Source organism: Zingiber officinale, chromosome 4A (assembly GCF_018446385.1).
Source record: "Zingiber officinale cultivar Zhangliang chromosome 4A, Zo_v1.1, whole genome shotgun sequence".
Taxonomy (NCBI): domain Eukaryota; kingdom Viridiplantae; phylum Streptophyta; class Magnoliopsida; order Zingiberales; family Zingiberaceae; genus Zingiber; species Zingiber officinale.
In genome coordinates this window covers 100,241,143-100,257,885 of record NC_055992.1, presented here as the reverse complement: position 1 = coordinate 100,257,885, position 16,743 = coordinate 100,241,143, and the positions used below count along the sequence as shown (strand labels likewise).

The 16,743-nt window shown below is 36.6% G+C and overlaps 1 protein-coding gene across 2 annotated transcripts; it reads right to left on the bottom strand.

Annotated features, from left to right (window-relative positions):
• Nucleotides 1-81: 81 nt before the first annotated feature.
• On the bottom strand, nt 82-16,448 carry LOC121970334 (transcription termination factor MTERF6, chloroplastic/mitochondrial-like). Of its 2 annotated transcripts, XM_042520973.1 has the most exons (8): nt 15,895-16,033; nt 15,760-15,799; nt 5,350-5,487; nt 4,362-4,607; nt 3,519-3,632; nt 2,570-2,752; nt 1,449-1,666; nt 82-868 (listed from the first exon to the last, which is right to left on the bottom strand). In XM_042520973.1, exons 2-8 carry the CDS (start codon nt 15,787-15,789, stop codon nt 520-522), a joined length of 1,278 nt encoding a protein of 425 aa, XP_042376907.1. In that variant the 5' UTR covers nt 15,790-15,799; nt 15,895-16,033; the 3' UTR covers nt 82-519. The 2 variants fall into 2 exon arrangements, with proteins under 2 accessions (XP_042376907.1, XP_042376906.1); XM_042520972.1 differs by having other exon boundaries at nt 15,760-16,448.
• Nucleotides 16,449-16,743: the final 295 nt, after the last annotated feature.

Sequence of the window (16,743 nt, the reverse complement as noted above, 5' to 3'; positions counted from 1 at the left end):
ATTACTCTATCTCAGCTCATGAAGAGATGAGCTTAGAATTAATCGACAAAAATTTCAAAGGCACTTCATGAAGAGTTCCTATTGCAAAACAAACAGATTCTCACTAACCCGTGGCAAAACCTAATAAATATGATAGGTGAACAATACTTGATCATTGTTTGATTTGCCTCCACGCTTTGTTCTTTTCTCTAGAGTAAAAGAAGTATACACTCATTGAGACATTTTATCCCGCACCACCTCATTATTCATGTTGCAGCAGGGTCAGATTCGTTTAACCTTGCAAACTCAGGGCACTGAAATATCTGAAACATTTCTATCTTCGAGCCAGTACATAGGGCAGCAGGGTCACATTTAGATCGACCGGCGTGGCTTTTCATCAGTAGCACCCCTTTTGTATGATTGCACATAATCGTGACCGTCCTCAGGGAAATTTGGTGGAACAGACAAGCCTTGTTCTGCAAAATATATGATAATTCAATGGCATTGGAGATTTTTCCAAAATGATTTGACATCCCTCTCCTATGAAGCATCTTTTGACGTAACTGAGGGCACCACAAGAGGCACATCAACATCCATGTACACACGTACAAAGTCCTCATCGTTCTTAGATAGCATGTCTTCCAAACTATAATCAAGATTTCTACTCTTCAGCACCGAGAACCTGGGCCTTATCTTCTTGTGCAGTGAATAGCTAAAGTATCTTGGATATTCAACTATTTCCTTGAGTGGTTTTTTCATGGTGCTCAAGAGGAACTCGAGCTTGGGTTCTAAAACAACTTCAATGCTATAACCTAAGATAGGGGAAAATCTACATATCATGGAGCATACCTCCTTCTTTGACAGCCCAACCTTCATCAGAAATCTCAATCTGATGCACAAGAAAACAAAATGAGCAACTGTATAAATTTTGCACCATGTAAAATTAAGACTGTTCGGTTCAGAAATGAGAAGCGCAAAAGAAAATGTCAACTTGGAAGTTTGTTATTACTTGATATAGCAGGGATTATTTGTACGTAGCAATGAGGAAAAAACTTAGTAGGTAAGGATTATATAGATAAATCAAGTATTTTGGAAGCTCTAGCAACATCTTGTTCAGACCAAATGACAAAAAGGTTCCAGCCAAGTGATGAAAATTCAGCTGATAAAATTACTAGATAATGAAGCTAGATAGGGGGCAACCAAAACTACACTTTTGTTCAATTCAATTAGCTTGGTCTAAATAAATCAGGGCTAGCATAAAAAGAAAATGGAATAGAACAGGCAGAATATAGGCTTATGAAAAAGTGTCATTTATTCATACTATTGATACAGAATTTGAAAAACAAGCTGCTGGGATCCTTTTTTGGAGACAGACGAAGTAAAACAATTTGAATGTGACAAAAAAAATATATAATTATAAAAGAATGAATAAACACAACATCTGCATGGAGATATATTTGTTGCTATACCTGGGAAGTAATGTATTATCTGTGTCTAAAAGAAGCATCTCTGGATATTTTCTGATAACCCGACGAAGGCGGTCTTTTGAGATACCAAAATCCATAAGGAATTGGACTTTCTTCCTGAGTGTATTTTCAATACTAGAAGCAAATATTTCCGGACAGCGACATAAGATTCTACCAATTGTTGTACTATCAAAACCAAATTCTTCCATGAAAGATACAACCTAGGAGAGTATAAAGTATTAAACAACATAACAAAAACATAATCATAAATAATTTTTTTTTAAGCATGACATGTGATCCTACAAACGCTCAAACCTAGAACAGATTGTTGGTTATGGGCAGCTCGGAATCCAGTCAGTTTTAAATTAAAACCCTGATTTTAAAAAATAAGCCAAACCCAAATGAAAATCTAAAACCCAAGATTGATGGACCAGAGTCTGTACAAAGAAATAACTGCAAAATGAAGATAAAGATTAAAAGAGTCGTCCCAATGAAATCACTTAGAATTGCAAAGATGCTGTGGCTGGAACAATTCTTTAAATATATCAATAACACACAAATCTCTGCTGTCTCTATCTAGTGTCCAGTGATCAAGTATCCACAATGATCTGCAACTTTGACAAAGTATAGACATGCAGATAGGTACAGTTGGCAGAGGTCAAGGAAACCAAGATTTGGAGTCAGTCAAACTGTTCATTAACTGGTTTAATTGCAAAAGGTAGCATCAGAATGCAGCAAAGATTCTATGTGTGTTTGCAATGGACATGTGTTTTAATGTCAATAAGACATACACTGCAGGAACCAGGTTAAGGCCAAATTGCTCTCTGTCACGTGTCGCTGCTTCATTCCAAATGATGCTCCTCGAACAACTCTCCTACAGGGTTGAAGGAAGGATGGTGGAGTTAGGTATAAGGCATGGAATAAACTGGGAGGTATAAGCTGAGATTTAGTTAGCCAGGAGGGGATGGGGATTGCCTAAGGGGTGATCATTGATGGAGAGGTCAAATTGGACTGGGCGGCTTGAATGGCTCTTGGTCACTAGTGTACTCGCTGATACCTCACATGACGTGCCAATAGCAATTTAAATTTTAAATCTCACATAGAGTAGCAATTCTATAGTGTACCTCAAGAAATTCCGTAGGTTTCATGAGAAGAAGCTGTGGACTGGAAGTAATAACTGGAACCATCATCGTCCTACTAACACCAAGTTCAGCAAATTGCTCCACCATTGACTTCATCTTTGAAGTCGAACAACCCAATACATGAGGCCAACTTTTAATTGCAATGTCAAAGCTGGCTTTTGGAATCTGATATGAAATGAGATTATCAGCACTAAGAAAATCATGGTGCAAACATAATAACAAATGTAGTGCAAGAAAAGTATACTAATTAAGATGTTTTGTTAAAAAAAATGTGAACTTCAATACGTTCACAAAGCTAATAATCTGAAACATTTGAAATAAATGAATTTTGGTAAAACCCTTGTTAAGCATCAACACAAATGGACTAATGCCCACAAAAAATGTCTGACAAAATAAGTCTAATGCTATGGATTGAAATTCAGAAAGTAAATAGATAATCCTCATCATCAAGCCATGTTGTTCCAACTATTTGTGATCATCCACATGAATTGTTTTCCCTCCATTGAGCTCTAAACAAGATTATATCACTAGTAATATTCAAACCAAACTCAACTATAGAATAATTCAAATTTTCTCGTCTCCCTCTCCACCTTCCATCTTTCCCTCTAATAGAATGCTCAATTGTCCCCTCAGGTCGGTCTAGTGGCTATCGCATGAGGTGCTACCAAGTTGAGGTCAGGGTTCAAATCTCGGCATAGCCGATAAATATCTTCCTCATGTGTCAGTCACTATTCCAAAGGCTAATAGTCACCCGTGATTTACCTCCTCCGTGTTGGCTCTCGACGGGTTGACGGGGGCGCTAAGGGCGAGAGCAATCGCCTTTTGCCAACTATAATAGAATGCTCAATGTTATAGTGGATATTTAATTTCCTTCAGAATGGAGTACAATAATCAGTTCAAATATGGAGCAAAAAAATAGAATCAGTTCTACCTTCTTTACATTAAAATATGCTAGCAGCCTGTTATAATTCTTCTGAATGCTGTTTGAAAGAAGCCAAGGATATTTCAATATCATCTTTGCAATATCCTTCTCTTCGGCACCTGCCTAAAGCAACAAAGATATAAATATGCTTACAGACATCCATGACAGAATCTCATTGGAAATGGAAAAAAATTGCTGATTTTCATTATAAATCAGAGTAAGAATACAAATTTTTACAGTTATGTTGTATTTATTATATATGCTTCTATATCTCAAAATTCCCATTCTAAAATCTTCAACATTAGTTATTTTTATGCTAGGGCATAAAAAAACCGAGTGCAATTACAAAAGATAGTCCATGTTTCCCCATTTCCATGCTAAAGCATTATGATTCTAAACAATAACCAAAGGGAGCAAGGAAGGAGAGAGCTCCCAAACTGAAAAGGTTAGATCTAATACATGAAAGTTGCAACTAGCATAACAACGACTATCAACCATGTTTTATGCAGCATGAGTTAGTTTTTAGCAAATATCATTGTAAAATTTCAAGAATCTTGTGACATAATTTGATAAGATAAAGTAGAATGTTAATATATCTTCGTTATATCAGACTTATCAGCTTCACTTAATTACACGAGAAAAACATGTGTTCAAAGCAAGCCACCCAGGGAAATTACTATGATAGAATCATCGTTCCAGCTCTTATGGAAATACTATCTAAAAAGAATAAAAAATAATGAGAGAGCAACCAAATTTTCATGTCTATAAATCTGACCTGATAAGAAGATAATATAGTGAATAGAAAACTCAATAATTGTCAAACATAAAAAATAAAGTTATTTTAGATGAAACCTTTGCTAATCCATGAAGTTTTGGCTTCAGATCTTTCTCAATATCATAGAATAAGATAGGAGGAAATGTCAACAGTATAGTTGAAATGCCTTCTTTAGGAACTCCAACTAGCTCAAGGAAGCTGACCAATGGTTTAAAATGGTTATCCACTGAAAAGACAAGAAGCTTTGGAAATGATTCGATCAAGTAGCAGAAAGAGGCATCCCTGTTACCCAACATATTTAGGCCGCCTTGCCTTGCCTCCATCTGCATGAAGTATTATTTAGGATATATATTCATCTTTGTGATCACTATCATAATAACAAATTACATATTAAAAAACAGTTTCAAATGGAACAGAATCGGCTCACTGCATAATGCCTAGGCAATAGGGCAGGGTATAGGGGGGTCCTAAGTGCTCAATATTAAAATAAAAAAATATATTAAATTAAGAGTGATCACAGGGAATACATAACAACTCTATCCTTAATCAATCAAATCAAATTTACAATTACAAACAGACAAGTGATAATTAATAATTAAGTACTAATCACATAACAATAAAAAGCATTCCTTATTTCACACAGCAACAAAAAAAAATACCACAAAGAAAAGAAACATTGAATGCTAAGATTAAATGATGAAAAATTTAGCATTGTATGAGAATAAAAATAAATGACAAGGGCAAAGGCAAAGGGAAATCACATCCAAGGTATAGACGGAAGAAAAGATGATCTAAAAAACCAAAAATCTTTGCAAACCATCGATATTGAATGAAAACGTGGATAAAAGTTGTGTTGGGTGGGAGGCTAGGGCATGCAGGGGGTGTCGAGTGGGCTGATGGGGAAAACTAAGCCAAAAACAAATTGACTTTTTTTCCTTAGACCTGCCTAGATAATATATGCAAACTCTCTAGCCACCTAGGGCACTTTTTCAAAGGATCGCCTAGCAACTAAGAGAAGAATAAAAGGCTTCATCTTAGAAACAGATGGCACGTACCATTACTTACCTTTTCAAAAAAAGACAAAGTGCGCTGAACATCGTCATCTGCAGTAATTGACAAATACATCATCATTCTTCTTGCATTTTTTCCAATAAATGCCTCATTGTTAGTGCTTGGAAACAGAATTCCTTTCACAAAATTCACCTGAAAGAAAATACACAAAAATAACAAGGTAATTTGTTCAATTAAATAACAGAATTAAAATGTACCTGATTGCTGCTAAAATAAGGATGTCTATCTATTGTTGACAGCATAAATGGTTACTTCAACAGAACAGGTCTATTTGTACTAAGGCAAAATATAATTTGGATACCTTGCACGCCCTTATATGGGCAACTGCATAGGTGGTTAGCCGACGCGGCCTAAACTTGAATTTTTTTTAATCTCTCTCTTCCTTCATGCGGGTGTATTTGTTCTCCTTCTCTTCCTTCGCTTGCCTCCCCCCTAAAACGAAAGCCCTAACAACTCTTCGCCGTTCATCCGCTCCTCTCTTCCTCCACTTCTGACCCTAGATACAAGTCATCTTGTTCAACTCTCACCTCGCACCAAGTGAGTTAAGGTTTTTGCTGACAACTATATTGGTCATCTCCCTCCTCTCCTTTTTCTACTCATGTTTCAAAATGGCGTAAAAAGGTGTTGCAAAGGTACGTTGAGTGTTTGTCTTTTACCCATCATAGTTTCTTAGAATTAGCTGTGTAAAAATCACTGCGAGAACACTTTGGTGCTTGATTTCGAAGAATATGATGGTGCTGGTTTTAAAAAATTGCAACAGTAGTGCTGGTTTTCAAAGACCAGCATCACCGTTGGTGCTGATTTTCACATTGGTGCTGGTTTGCAAAGACCAGCACTCACATTGGTACTAGTTTGCAAAGATCAACACGAAAAGCCCATTTACTACACATTGGTGTTGATTTTTGCAACACCAACGTTGGTGCTGATTTACAAACAATGGCATCAACATTAGTGTTGGTTTTCAAAAACCAACACCAAGATTGGTTCTGATTTTCAAAAACCCATTGATTACTACATAGGTTATGGTTTTAAAAAATGGACACATTGATGCTGGTTTTAGAAAATCACCACTAATGTGGTGGTGGTTTCTCAAAACCAGTACCACCCAATTTGGAAAAACACAAAAGTCACACCAACTTGTAATTCTATGTCTGAAAACCCATCAATGTGGTACTCCAATATGAAAAATAGCACCACCCTAACATATTGATAAAGACATAGAAGTAAGCAAACATATTGGTATATCAATGTCAAAATCTTAGAATCATTATTTATGCATATGTACACTTTCAATAATTCCAGTCATCAGTTGATATTAGCCATAAACTCCAATGGATCAATATTTTAGGTCACTGTAATGGTTTTTTTTGGCCGTCCAACAATAAGGATGGTGAATCAATTTGTTTACATGATCGACACAAAGCGACCGTTAAACCCCCTTTTGCTATATTTTTAGGCATATAAAATATTCAACAAATTCGTGGTCTACTGGTGAATATATTTCAAAGTTAGGATTCAACATCTCAAATATTTAAATTTTCAGATACATTTTCTTGTTTTGAAAGTTAGAAGCACATAATAGAAAACTAATTGTAAATTTGCAGGTGTCCTAGTTACTTTCACTAGAAGAAATGTATCTTTATTGTTTGGTATTTCAGATAGAGGTGCTTCCGTTCCTCATTGCATCAAGTGACATTTTTCTTACTCACTTCTCTAATAAAAAAGAACCTACTAGATCAAACATTGAGAAGTTGCTTAAACTCTATTCTCATAGAGTTGAAGTAGATCATGATGTTTTAGTATTTTGTAAATTAACATTTTTGTATATATTTGTTTGTGTGTTTTTTTATCTAGTACATACAAGGTTCAATTAGGCCTTGTAGATGATTTTGAAAATCTAGATAAATTTAATTAGGTTGAAGTGATTTACCAATTTATTGCTCCCCAATTACTTACCATTGGGCATCTTTTTTCATCAAGTCAGACATATCAAACGACCACTTCAATTCCATACCTAAAGGGATTTGCTGGTCTTTGGTTGTAAGTTTTTTTTAATGATAAACGTGATTTGTTATATGGACATTATTATGTATGTAAGATTACGTATATTGAAGCGGACATAGTTTTTTGAGCATGTCCCAATCCATAAACCATATAATATTAAAGATCCACGAATAAATAAGTGGAGGTATACTCCTTCACATATTAGTAAAGTAAGAACTTTGTTGGACCAAGTCTCAACTGAAGAGGTAAATATCGAAAACTATCACCTAACTTTCATTTGCAGTGTCTAAATAATTATTTCTAATTTGATAGGTTATTAGTGAACTAGTCTCTACCCCTTCTAAAAATACATTCGTAGAAAATCTCCCTTATCTCGATGACACTCCACATCCATTAGAGACATCATCGGTACATGATATAAAAGTCAAATGCCCAAGTGATAGTGATTGCCCTAATTGTATTATTTATTAGAACCAAATCAAGGAACTAACAATGGAAAACATGTAGCTAAATGAAATAGTGAAAGAATTACTTGGAATAATAGAAAAGCAAAGCATCTTGGCTGAATCAAGAGACCTTGTAGTGGATTCTCATCCTGAACCAGTTGGTTCTAGAATAAGGACTAAGAGAGAATGTGATCGCTATGATTACAGATACTTCTATTGATAGTCCTATGTGATCCAAGCTTTTACCTCAGAAGAAGAGAAGCAAGATAGAAATTTACAAGCCAGAACATCACAAGACAAAGCTGTTCTTGACCGAGGAAAAAAAATTGATCACTACAATAAGCAAGAAAAGGAAGAGATTATCTCAATTCCTGAAGGAAATTCTGAAGAACGCTAGGAAGTTCTAAAATGAGTAAATGAGGGTATATTTAGACTCCTATAACCCATATGAACAATAGGACTTGGCATGAGTCCGACCAGAGTCGTCTAGGTCTATTAATGTATTTTGACCGAAACCTATTGATTGACCTATAACCATTGGATTTCTAAAATTTTGGTATGAGATGGAAGAGGTGGGTGTTTAAAATGTATATATGCCCTCCAACTATGGTTCTAAGACTCCCACAAGAAGTTATGGCCGCGTGCCAAGTGACACGGACATTGGTACTAATCTTGCAAAAGCAGCACCAACATGGTGCTGCTCTTGCAAAAGCAGCACCAACACCACGTTGGTGCTTGTCTTGTAAAAGCAACACCAATGTAGCCTTGGCTTCTTATCACCAGGCGTGGTGCTAATTTCCAAAGATCAGCACCAAGTCACCAACGTAGTGCTCCCATTGATTAAAAAAGATTCAAATTGTTTGAAACAATACTAAGAAGGTCTAAAATGAGTAAATAATGACATATTTGGACTCATGTGACATGTATGAAGCCCTAGGACTTGGGATGTGTCCTATCAGAGTCCTTTAGATCCATCAATGGGTTTTGATCGAAACCCATTGATTAACTAGGAGCCTTGGATTTCTGAAATTTTGGTATGGGATGGAAAGGTGAGTGTGTAGAATAGATATATGCCCTCCAACCATGGTTCTGAGATTCCCACAAAGTTATGTCGCGTGCCAAGTGGCACGGACGTTGGTGCTGCTCTTGCAAAAGCAACACCACGTTGGTGCAAGTCTTGCAAAAGTAGCACCAGCACCAACAACGTGGTGCTGCTCTTACAAAAGCAGCACTGTGGCTTTGGCTTCCGATCATCAAGCTTAGTGTTGATTTCCGAAGATCAACACCAACGTGGTGTTGATCTTCTCATACCAGCACCACAATGTACATAAAATTTCAAATAGTTTGGAACAACACTAGGAATGTCTAAAAAGAGTAAATGATGGTATTTTCAAACTCTTGTGACCTATATGAACTCATAGGACTTAAAATGAGTCTGATTAGAGTCATCTAAATCTATCAATGAGTTTTGATCGAAACCCATTGATTGACCTAAAACCCTTGGATTTCTAAAATTTTTGAATGGGATGGAAGGAGTGATTGTATATAATATATATATGTCATCCAACTATGGTTCTGAGATTCACACAAGAATATATGACTACATGCCAAGTGGCACGAACGTTAGTGTTGATCTTCCAAAGCCAGCACCACGTTGATCTGCCATAATATTGAAGATATGAGTGTGAAGAAGGTAGAGATGTTGTGAAGTCATGGTTCTGAGTATCCTATAAGAAGTTATAGTATCATAATTCATAATACCAGCACCACTCTAGTGTTGGTCTTCGCATATCAACACCACCGTGCTAATGACATTGTGTATTTTATTTGGCTTGACAGTAAATTGATTCATGTGAATATTCAATATAAAGTTCACATTTCATACACAACAACAACAACCAAGTCTTTTCCCACTAGGTGAGTTTGGCTATATGAATCACATTTCATACACAACAATCTTCAATAATCAATTAACAATATTATTAACACCAAATCAATTATATCACAAGTATTCCATTACATTTACTATAAGTTGCATTTACTAAGATTGTTACAAATTAAATATAGAAAGACTAATGAAACCATAACTCTTTTATATTTTACAAATACATATATACAAATATCATAAGTACACAATATTAGCTGTGCAATCCATACCCAAGTTTCCATGCTACAACACAATGGATAATTAGACTGAAAATATTGAGAACTTGTCTCTCAAAATTGATATTGATACATTTATTATATATTTTTTTATGTCTGCTTGTTTGAAGTCCATCTTCAGATCATATAGCAGACATATAATGTATTGCATCACAAAGAAGTCTTAGTTATTATTACTATAAATAACATGAGAAATTTAGCATTTCAAATTTAAGATAAATTTACATATTCTCTTATACTTACCTGATTTCTTGTTGTGGACAATCAACTGTGACACTGACTCATTTGTCAAAGGTATGGTGATATTCTAAACCAGACTGAATGGCAGCAAGTTTCTCAAGATAAAATTCTTTTAATTCGGATACTTATAAGAATGAAATGGAAAAACTAACATCAAATGTAATTTATACTGGAATACTAACAGAAACAGGAATATTGTATTTCACTAATGCTTCAAAATCTGATAATGATTTACCATGATATCCAAGAGAGTTGTAATGATTGAAAGTCATTGCTTTTGTGTCGATCGAGAGCAAGTGAAAGTATAAATACATACCTAACATCTCCCTCTACCATATCGATTTTTATGATTTGTGTCGTGACACTTATATAAAAATTTTGATGTTGACTACAATAAGTAACCAATTAATACAACATATTCAACCATTATATAATATCTTATAATTTAAATTCCTTACGGTGAAGATCGTTGAAATATATATAGAGTTGTTGTATAACATACTAGATGAGGATGTCCCCTAAATAGAATCGAACAAAAGATATTAATTAACTCTCGTCTTGTAAAAATATTAGCATTTACACCAAATAATAAGGAAGCCGTAGTTAAACAAAAAGGTGCTTCCTCCCAATCAAGTTCCGTTGTGGGCCTGAAAAGTAAATCAATAACTTTCAATAAGATAAATAAATATTATTAGTTGTTAATTTTTAAAATAATGAGTTTGACCATACTTTAATTTTTCCAATGTATTTAACAAGTAGGTCACATCTTCATCTTATTTTTTCTTATGGGGAATTTTAAATTGTTTCTTGCATACCACTGTAAACAAAAAAAATTATAATTAGTGATGAAATCAAATTACTCAAACTAATTGATGTGTAAATACAGACTTACTGCAATGGCTTGCAATCACATTTTGTCAAGTATAGCAATTCTTTCAACCTCCTCCTTGGCCTCTTCTTCATAATTTCCTTTAGGAATTGAGATAATCTCTCCTCTCTTCTTGTTTATCGTAGTGATCAATTTTTTCTTTTCCCCAGTCAAGAACAGCTCCTTATCATGTGATGTTCTCAAAAGGCTTGCAAATTTCTATCTTGCTTCTCTTCTTCTGAGGTAAAAGCTTGGACCACATAGGATTATCAACAGGAGTGTAATCATAACAATCACGCCCTCTCCTAGTCCTTGTTCTAGAAGCAACTGGTTTAGGATGAGGATCCACTATAGGGTCGCTTGATTCAACCAAGATACCTTGCTTTTCTATTAATTCAAGTAATTCTTTCACTCTTTCATTTAGCTGCATATTTTCCATTGTTAGCTTCTTAATTCGGTTCTAACAAATAATACAATTAGGACAATCACTATCACTTGGACATATGACTTCTATATCATGTACCGGTGATGTCTCTAATGGATGTGGAGTATGATGTGCGTAAATATTACGATAGTTTATGCATGCTTTTACGCACATTCGCTTGCTTTATACGTACGTATCCTTTGTATGATCGCCTCTTTTATCATGTATTCATCATATATACTCTTTTGCACAGATATCTGCTCTTTGTTTGGTTTTGTATTGACAGGAGCAACTTTCGGAGTGAAAACAACATTTGTCGTCGCACCGAAGTGAGCTAGAGAACACGGCCGTGCAAACCTTGCACGACCGTGTGGCCAACCAGAAGAGGAGAAATGCACGGTCGTGCAACCCTTGCACGGCCATGCGGCCAATCTAGAGGCGGATCAGAACATGGTCGTGCAACCCTACACGGTCGTGCCCCCCATTACCGAGGCCAAGCATCACACAGCCGTGCAACACTACACGGCCATGCCCCAGAAGCCGAGTCCTAGCATCACACAGTCGTGCCAATCGGCACGGCCGTGCAACGCATCCAGAGCCAAGTTACGGCACGGTCGTGTCATCCTTGCACGGTCGTGCCGCCGCGTCGCGCCCTAGCCTATAAAAGGAATTTTAATCCCTTTTCCGAAGGGGGGAGAGCCGGGAGGCGAGCCGACAAGAGGAGAATCGCTTTGGTGCCATTCCACACCGTCTAGGACATCGATCCAGCGACCTTTCATCACCACATCAACTCCAAAAGCAAAGGGTTGGATCCGAAGATCACTCATCGTCATTGGATGAGCTTACTTCTTCTTTCTCTCTTTGCTTTTGAGGATTGTATGTTTAGATTTACTATGTCTTCGAGTTTTTCTCCAGCATCTATGGAGTAGAGTCCTTGTTCTAGGATGAGGGAGTAATTGTGGATTGGTTTTGATGTAAAACTCATATTACGTTTATAATCATTGGATGATTTCGCTTGCTTTATTTCGACTACTCAATCTCTTTGTCGTGTTGATTGATTGTGTAGGGATTGCCAATCTCGTAGAGGGAATACCTTAGATCGTACACCCGAGGGGCCCTGGTGGCAGGAGTAACCCATTCACAGACATCTAGGGTACTTCTTTGAAAGGAGAGGCGACGCCTCCACAAGGAAGTAAAAGACCAAACTAAGCTTCTTAATTCTATCTTTGATGGCATCAATAAGAGTCGTGTCCTTGTGATCTACCGAGGCGCCCTAGTGACAGGGGTTAACCGTAACAGGATTTCATAGGGATCGTCTTTGTTTGGTGCTCAAGAATAGTTGTTTTAGCTTTCGGCGAATGCATGCTGATGGACAATGAGTATAGGATAGTATGAGACACATCAATACCACGACAATGAAACCGAACTCCTAGAACTTTTCATTAACCAGGTTGATTTCTTCTCGTTGCTAGTTCTCATCCCCCGCTTTCTAGTCTCTTTTCTTAGATTACTTACACTCATCGATAGTGTAGCTAATCCTAAGTGTGCCATCACTAGTACTTATAACCAGTCTTTGTGAGTTCAACAATCTTTTATATTACTAACGACTAATCCGTGCACTTGCAGAATCGTAACAGAGTATTATCAAGGTAAGGAAGATTTTCTACCAATATATTTTCAGAATGGGTAGGGACTAGGTCACTAAAAACCTATCAAATTAGAAATAATTATTTAGACATTACAAATGAAAGTTGGGTGATGGTCTTCAATATTTACCTCTTCAGTTGGTCCAACAAAATTCTCACTTTACTAATATGTGAAGAAGTAAACCTTCACTTATTTATTCGTGGACCTTTAATATTATATGGTTTATGTATTGGGACATGCTCCAAAAAATATGTCTGCTTCAATATACATAATCTTACATAGATATTAAAGTCTATATAACAAATCACATTTATTATTAAAAAAAACTTACAGCCAAAGACCAATAAATTCCTTTAGGTATGGAAAGGAAGTGGTCGTTTGATATGTCTAACTTGATGAAAAAAGATCCCCGATGGTAGGTCATTGGGGAGCAATAAATTGGTGAATCACTTCAACCCAATTGAAGCTACCTAGATTTTCAAAATCATCTACAATATCTACATGACTTAATGGAACCTTGTATGTACTAGAAGAAAACAACACACAAACAAATATATACAAAATGCATAATTTACAAAATACTAAAACATCATGATCTACTTCAACTCTATGAAAATAGAGTTTAAGCAACTCCTCAATTCTTGATCTAGGTAGTTCTTTTTTATTAAAGAAATGAACAAGAAAGAGGTCATCTGATACAATGCATTAGTTGAATTCATAGGAAAGGAAGCGCCTCTATCTGAAATACCAACCAACATAGATACATTTCTTCTAGTGAAAGTATCACCTGCAAATTTACAATGATTACTTTTCTATTATGTGCTTCTAACTTTCAAAACTAGAAAATGTACCTGAAAAAGTTTGAAATGTTGAATCCCAACTTTGAAATATATTGACCAGTAGACCATGAATCATGAATTTACTAAATATCTTGTATGTCCTTAAAAATAGCAAAAGGAGACTATTTAATGATCGCTTTGTGTCGATCATGTAAACAAACTAACCCGTGATCCTGTCCTTTCATTACTGGACGGCAAAAAAAAATCATTAAAGTGACCTAAAATACTAGGCCATTGGAGTTTATGGCAACATCAACTGATGACTGAAATTATTCATAGTGTACATTATTAACATAAATAAACAAGTGTACATATGCACAAATAATGGTTCTAAGATTTTGACATTGATATACCAATATGTTTTTGACTTTTGTCTTTATCAATATGTTGAGGTAGTGCTAGTTTTCATATTGCAATACCACATTGATATTGGTTTTTTCAGACATAAAATAACAAGTTGGTGTGACTTCTGTGTTTTTCAAAATTGGGTGGTGCCGCTTTTGCGAAACCACCACCATATTAGTGGTGATTTTTTAAAACCATCACCAGTGTGTTCATTTTTTAAAACCATCGCCAATGTAGTAATCAATGGGTTTTTAAAAATCATAACCAATATTGGTGCTAGTTTGCAAAAATCAGCACCAACTTGTAGTTAATGGGTTTTTGAAAATCAACGCCAACGTTGGTCCTAGTCTTTACAAACCAACACCAACATGAAAATCAGCACCAACGTTGGTGTTGGTTTCCAAAAATTAGCACCAACGTTGGTGTTGGTTTCCAAAAATTAGCACCAACGTGTAGTAAATGGATTTTTGAAAACCAGCATCAACGTTGGTGCTGGTCTTTGCAAAGCAACACCAACGTTGCTACTGGTTTGTAAAAATCAGCACCAACGTGTAGTCAATGAGTTTTGAAAACCAGTACCAACGTCACTAATGTTACAATTTTTTTAAAACCAGCATCATCATGTTCTTTGAAATCAAGTGTCAAAGTGTTCTTGCTTTACACAGCTGGTTCTTAGAAACTACAATGGGTAAAAGACAAAAACTCAACATACCTTCGTAACACCTTTTTGCGTCATTCTAAAACACAAGTAGAAAAAGGAAAGGAGAGAGATGACCAGTATAGTTGTGAGCGAAAACCTAACTCAGTTGGTGCGAGTTGAGAGTTGAACAAGATGACCTGTATCGAGGGTTGGAAGAAGGAAGAGAGGAGCAGATGAGCGGCGAAGAGGGTTTAGGGCTTTCGTTTTAGGAGAGAGAGACGAGCGAAGGAAGAAAACGAGAACAAATAAGCCCGCGCGAAGGAAGAGAGAGATTAAAAAAATTCAAGTTTAGGGGTCGCATCAGCTGGCCACGTATGCCCACAGTCACCCATAACAAGGTGATTTTATTCAGTTAAATAACAGAATTAATTATGTACCTGGATTGCTGCTAAAATAAGGATGTCTATCTATTGTCGACAGCATAAATGGTTACTTTAAAAGAACAGGTCTATTTATACTAAAGCAAAATATATGCATTGCATAATTATTTCCTGTTTGACATGAATTCATTAATTTGATCATACGCAAGTATACATGGTTACATCTGCAATAGCATATGCACAGGTCTATTGTACGAAAGCCAGGAGGTGACAATCTCAAACTTATAGCACTAAGGGATCTGATTTGATCTATCGTCGTAATTCATCAAAACAAATGATAGAGTTGTATACATAACAGCATAATTTTGCATCATGCGTCATTAATTTATCATACTTAAAAACTCTAACCTTCTTGATTAGCTCAGGAAGCTTCTCCATAGACAGATATCTAGCAATAAGCAAAGCAGATGAAAACTTAATGCCAATGCTCTCGAGAAATGGAAGAATGCCTTTATCTCCTTTTCTTCTAGCCATATAGTATACCTTCTGCCTAAAACTGCAACTATTCAAATCAACGCCCTCTTCCGCAATCTCCCTATTCCAAGAACCCCATAGGCTGTGCTCGTCCAGTTCTTGGACGTTCCCAATGAGCATCTCCAAGTAACCCCTAGAATTGGAAGCGATGTAAACCGACTCCTCTTCGGAAGCTCCGCATTCCCGCAGAATCTCCACCACGGCCTCCTGTGCTTCTTCGGCGGCAGATGAATCGGCAGCCGACGATGAGCCCCTGTCGCCTTCGGTAAATGAAAACCGCACCGGCGCACCTCGCAGCCGGCTGATGCTGCGAGAGGATGCGGAAGCCGAGTAGACAAAGCGAGAAGAGGAATTCGAACGGAGACAAGGAACAAAGACGAGATTCCATGAGCGGAAGAGATCCGGCGAAGAGCGGCGATTTGGGATTGCGATCATGGAAGAGGGAAGGGAGCATGCAACCATGGCTACCGGATGATCGATCTCTCTAGGGTTTGGATTAACCCTAACTCTCCACAAAATCCTTGGAAGAACTCACCGTTCGTCATCGCACGCGTCGACCAGCTTCGAGCCATTACTTGTAATGTGATCCACGTGTCAGTCTTAATTTAGGTTTAGTTCTGTTTTGTTAAACTAATATATTAATTAAGCTATTAAACAAGTATTTAAATTTAGCGGGCTGTTTAGTTCTGCAATTGGCCCATGGACTTACTGCAAATCGCAATGAAGGTACGGCAAATGGGTTGAAATCATATCATGACGCAGTCGTACGCTGGATCCGTGGGGAAAGCTGATATGAAGGAACTCCCACACCAAATCCTTAACCCCATTCAATCAAAAGACGACGCGTTATCAATGAGG

Excerpts from the sequence above, each read along its gene's own strand:
- LOC121970334 (XM_042520972.1), bottom strand. The coding sequence starts at position 16,347 with ATGGTTGCATGCTCCCTTCCCTCTTCCATGATCGCAATCCCAAATCGC. Across the intron at positions 5,488-15,759 it reads TTCCTGAGCTAATCAAGAAG|GTGAATTTTGTGAAAGGAAT; the intron begins GTTAGAGTTTTT and ends ATTTTCTTTCAG. Across the intron at positions 3,633-4,361 it reads AACTTCATGGATTAGCAAAG|GCAGGTGCCGAAGAGAAGGA; the intron begins GTTTCATCTAAA and ends TTGTTGCTTTAG.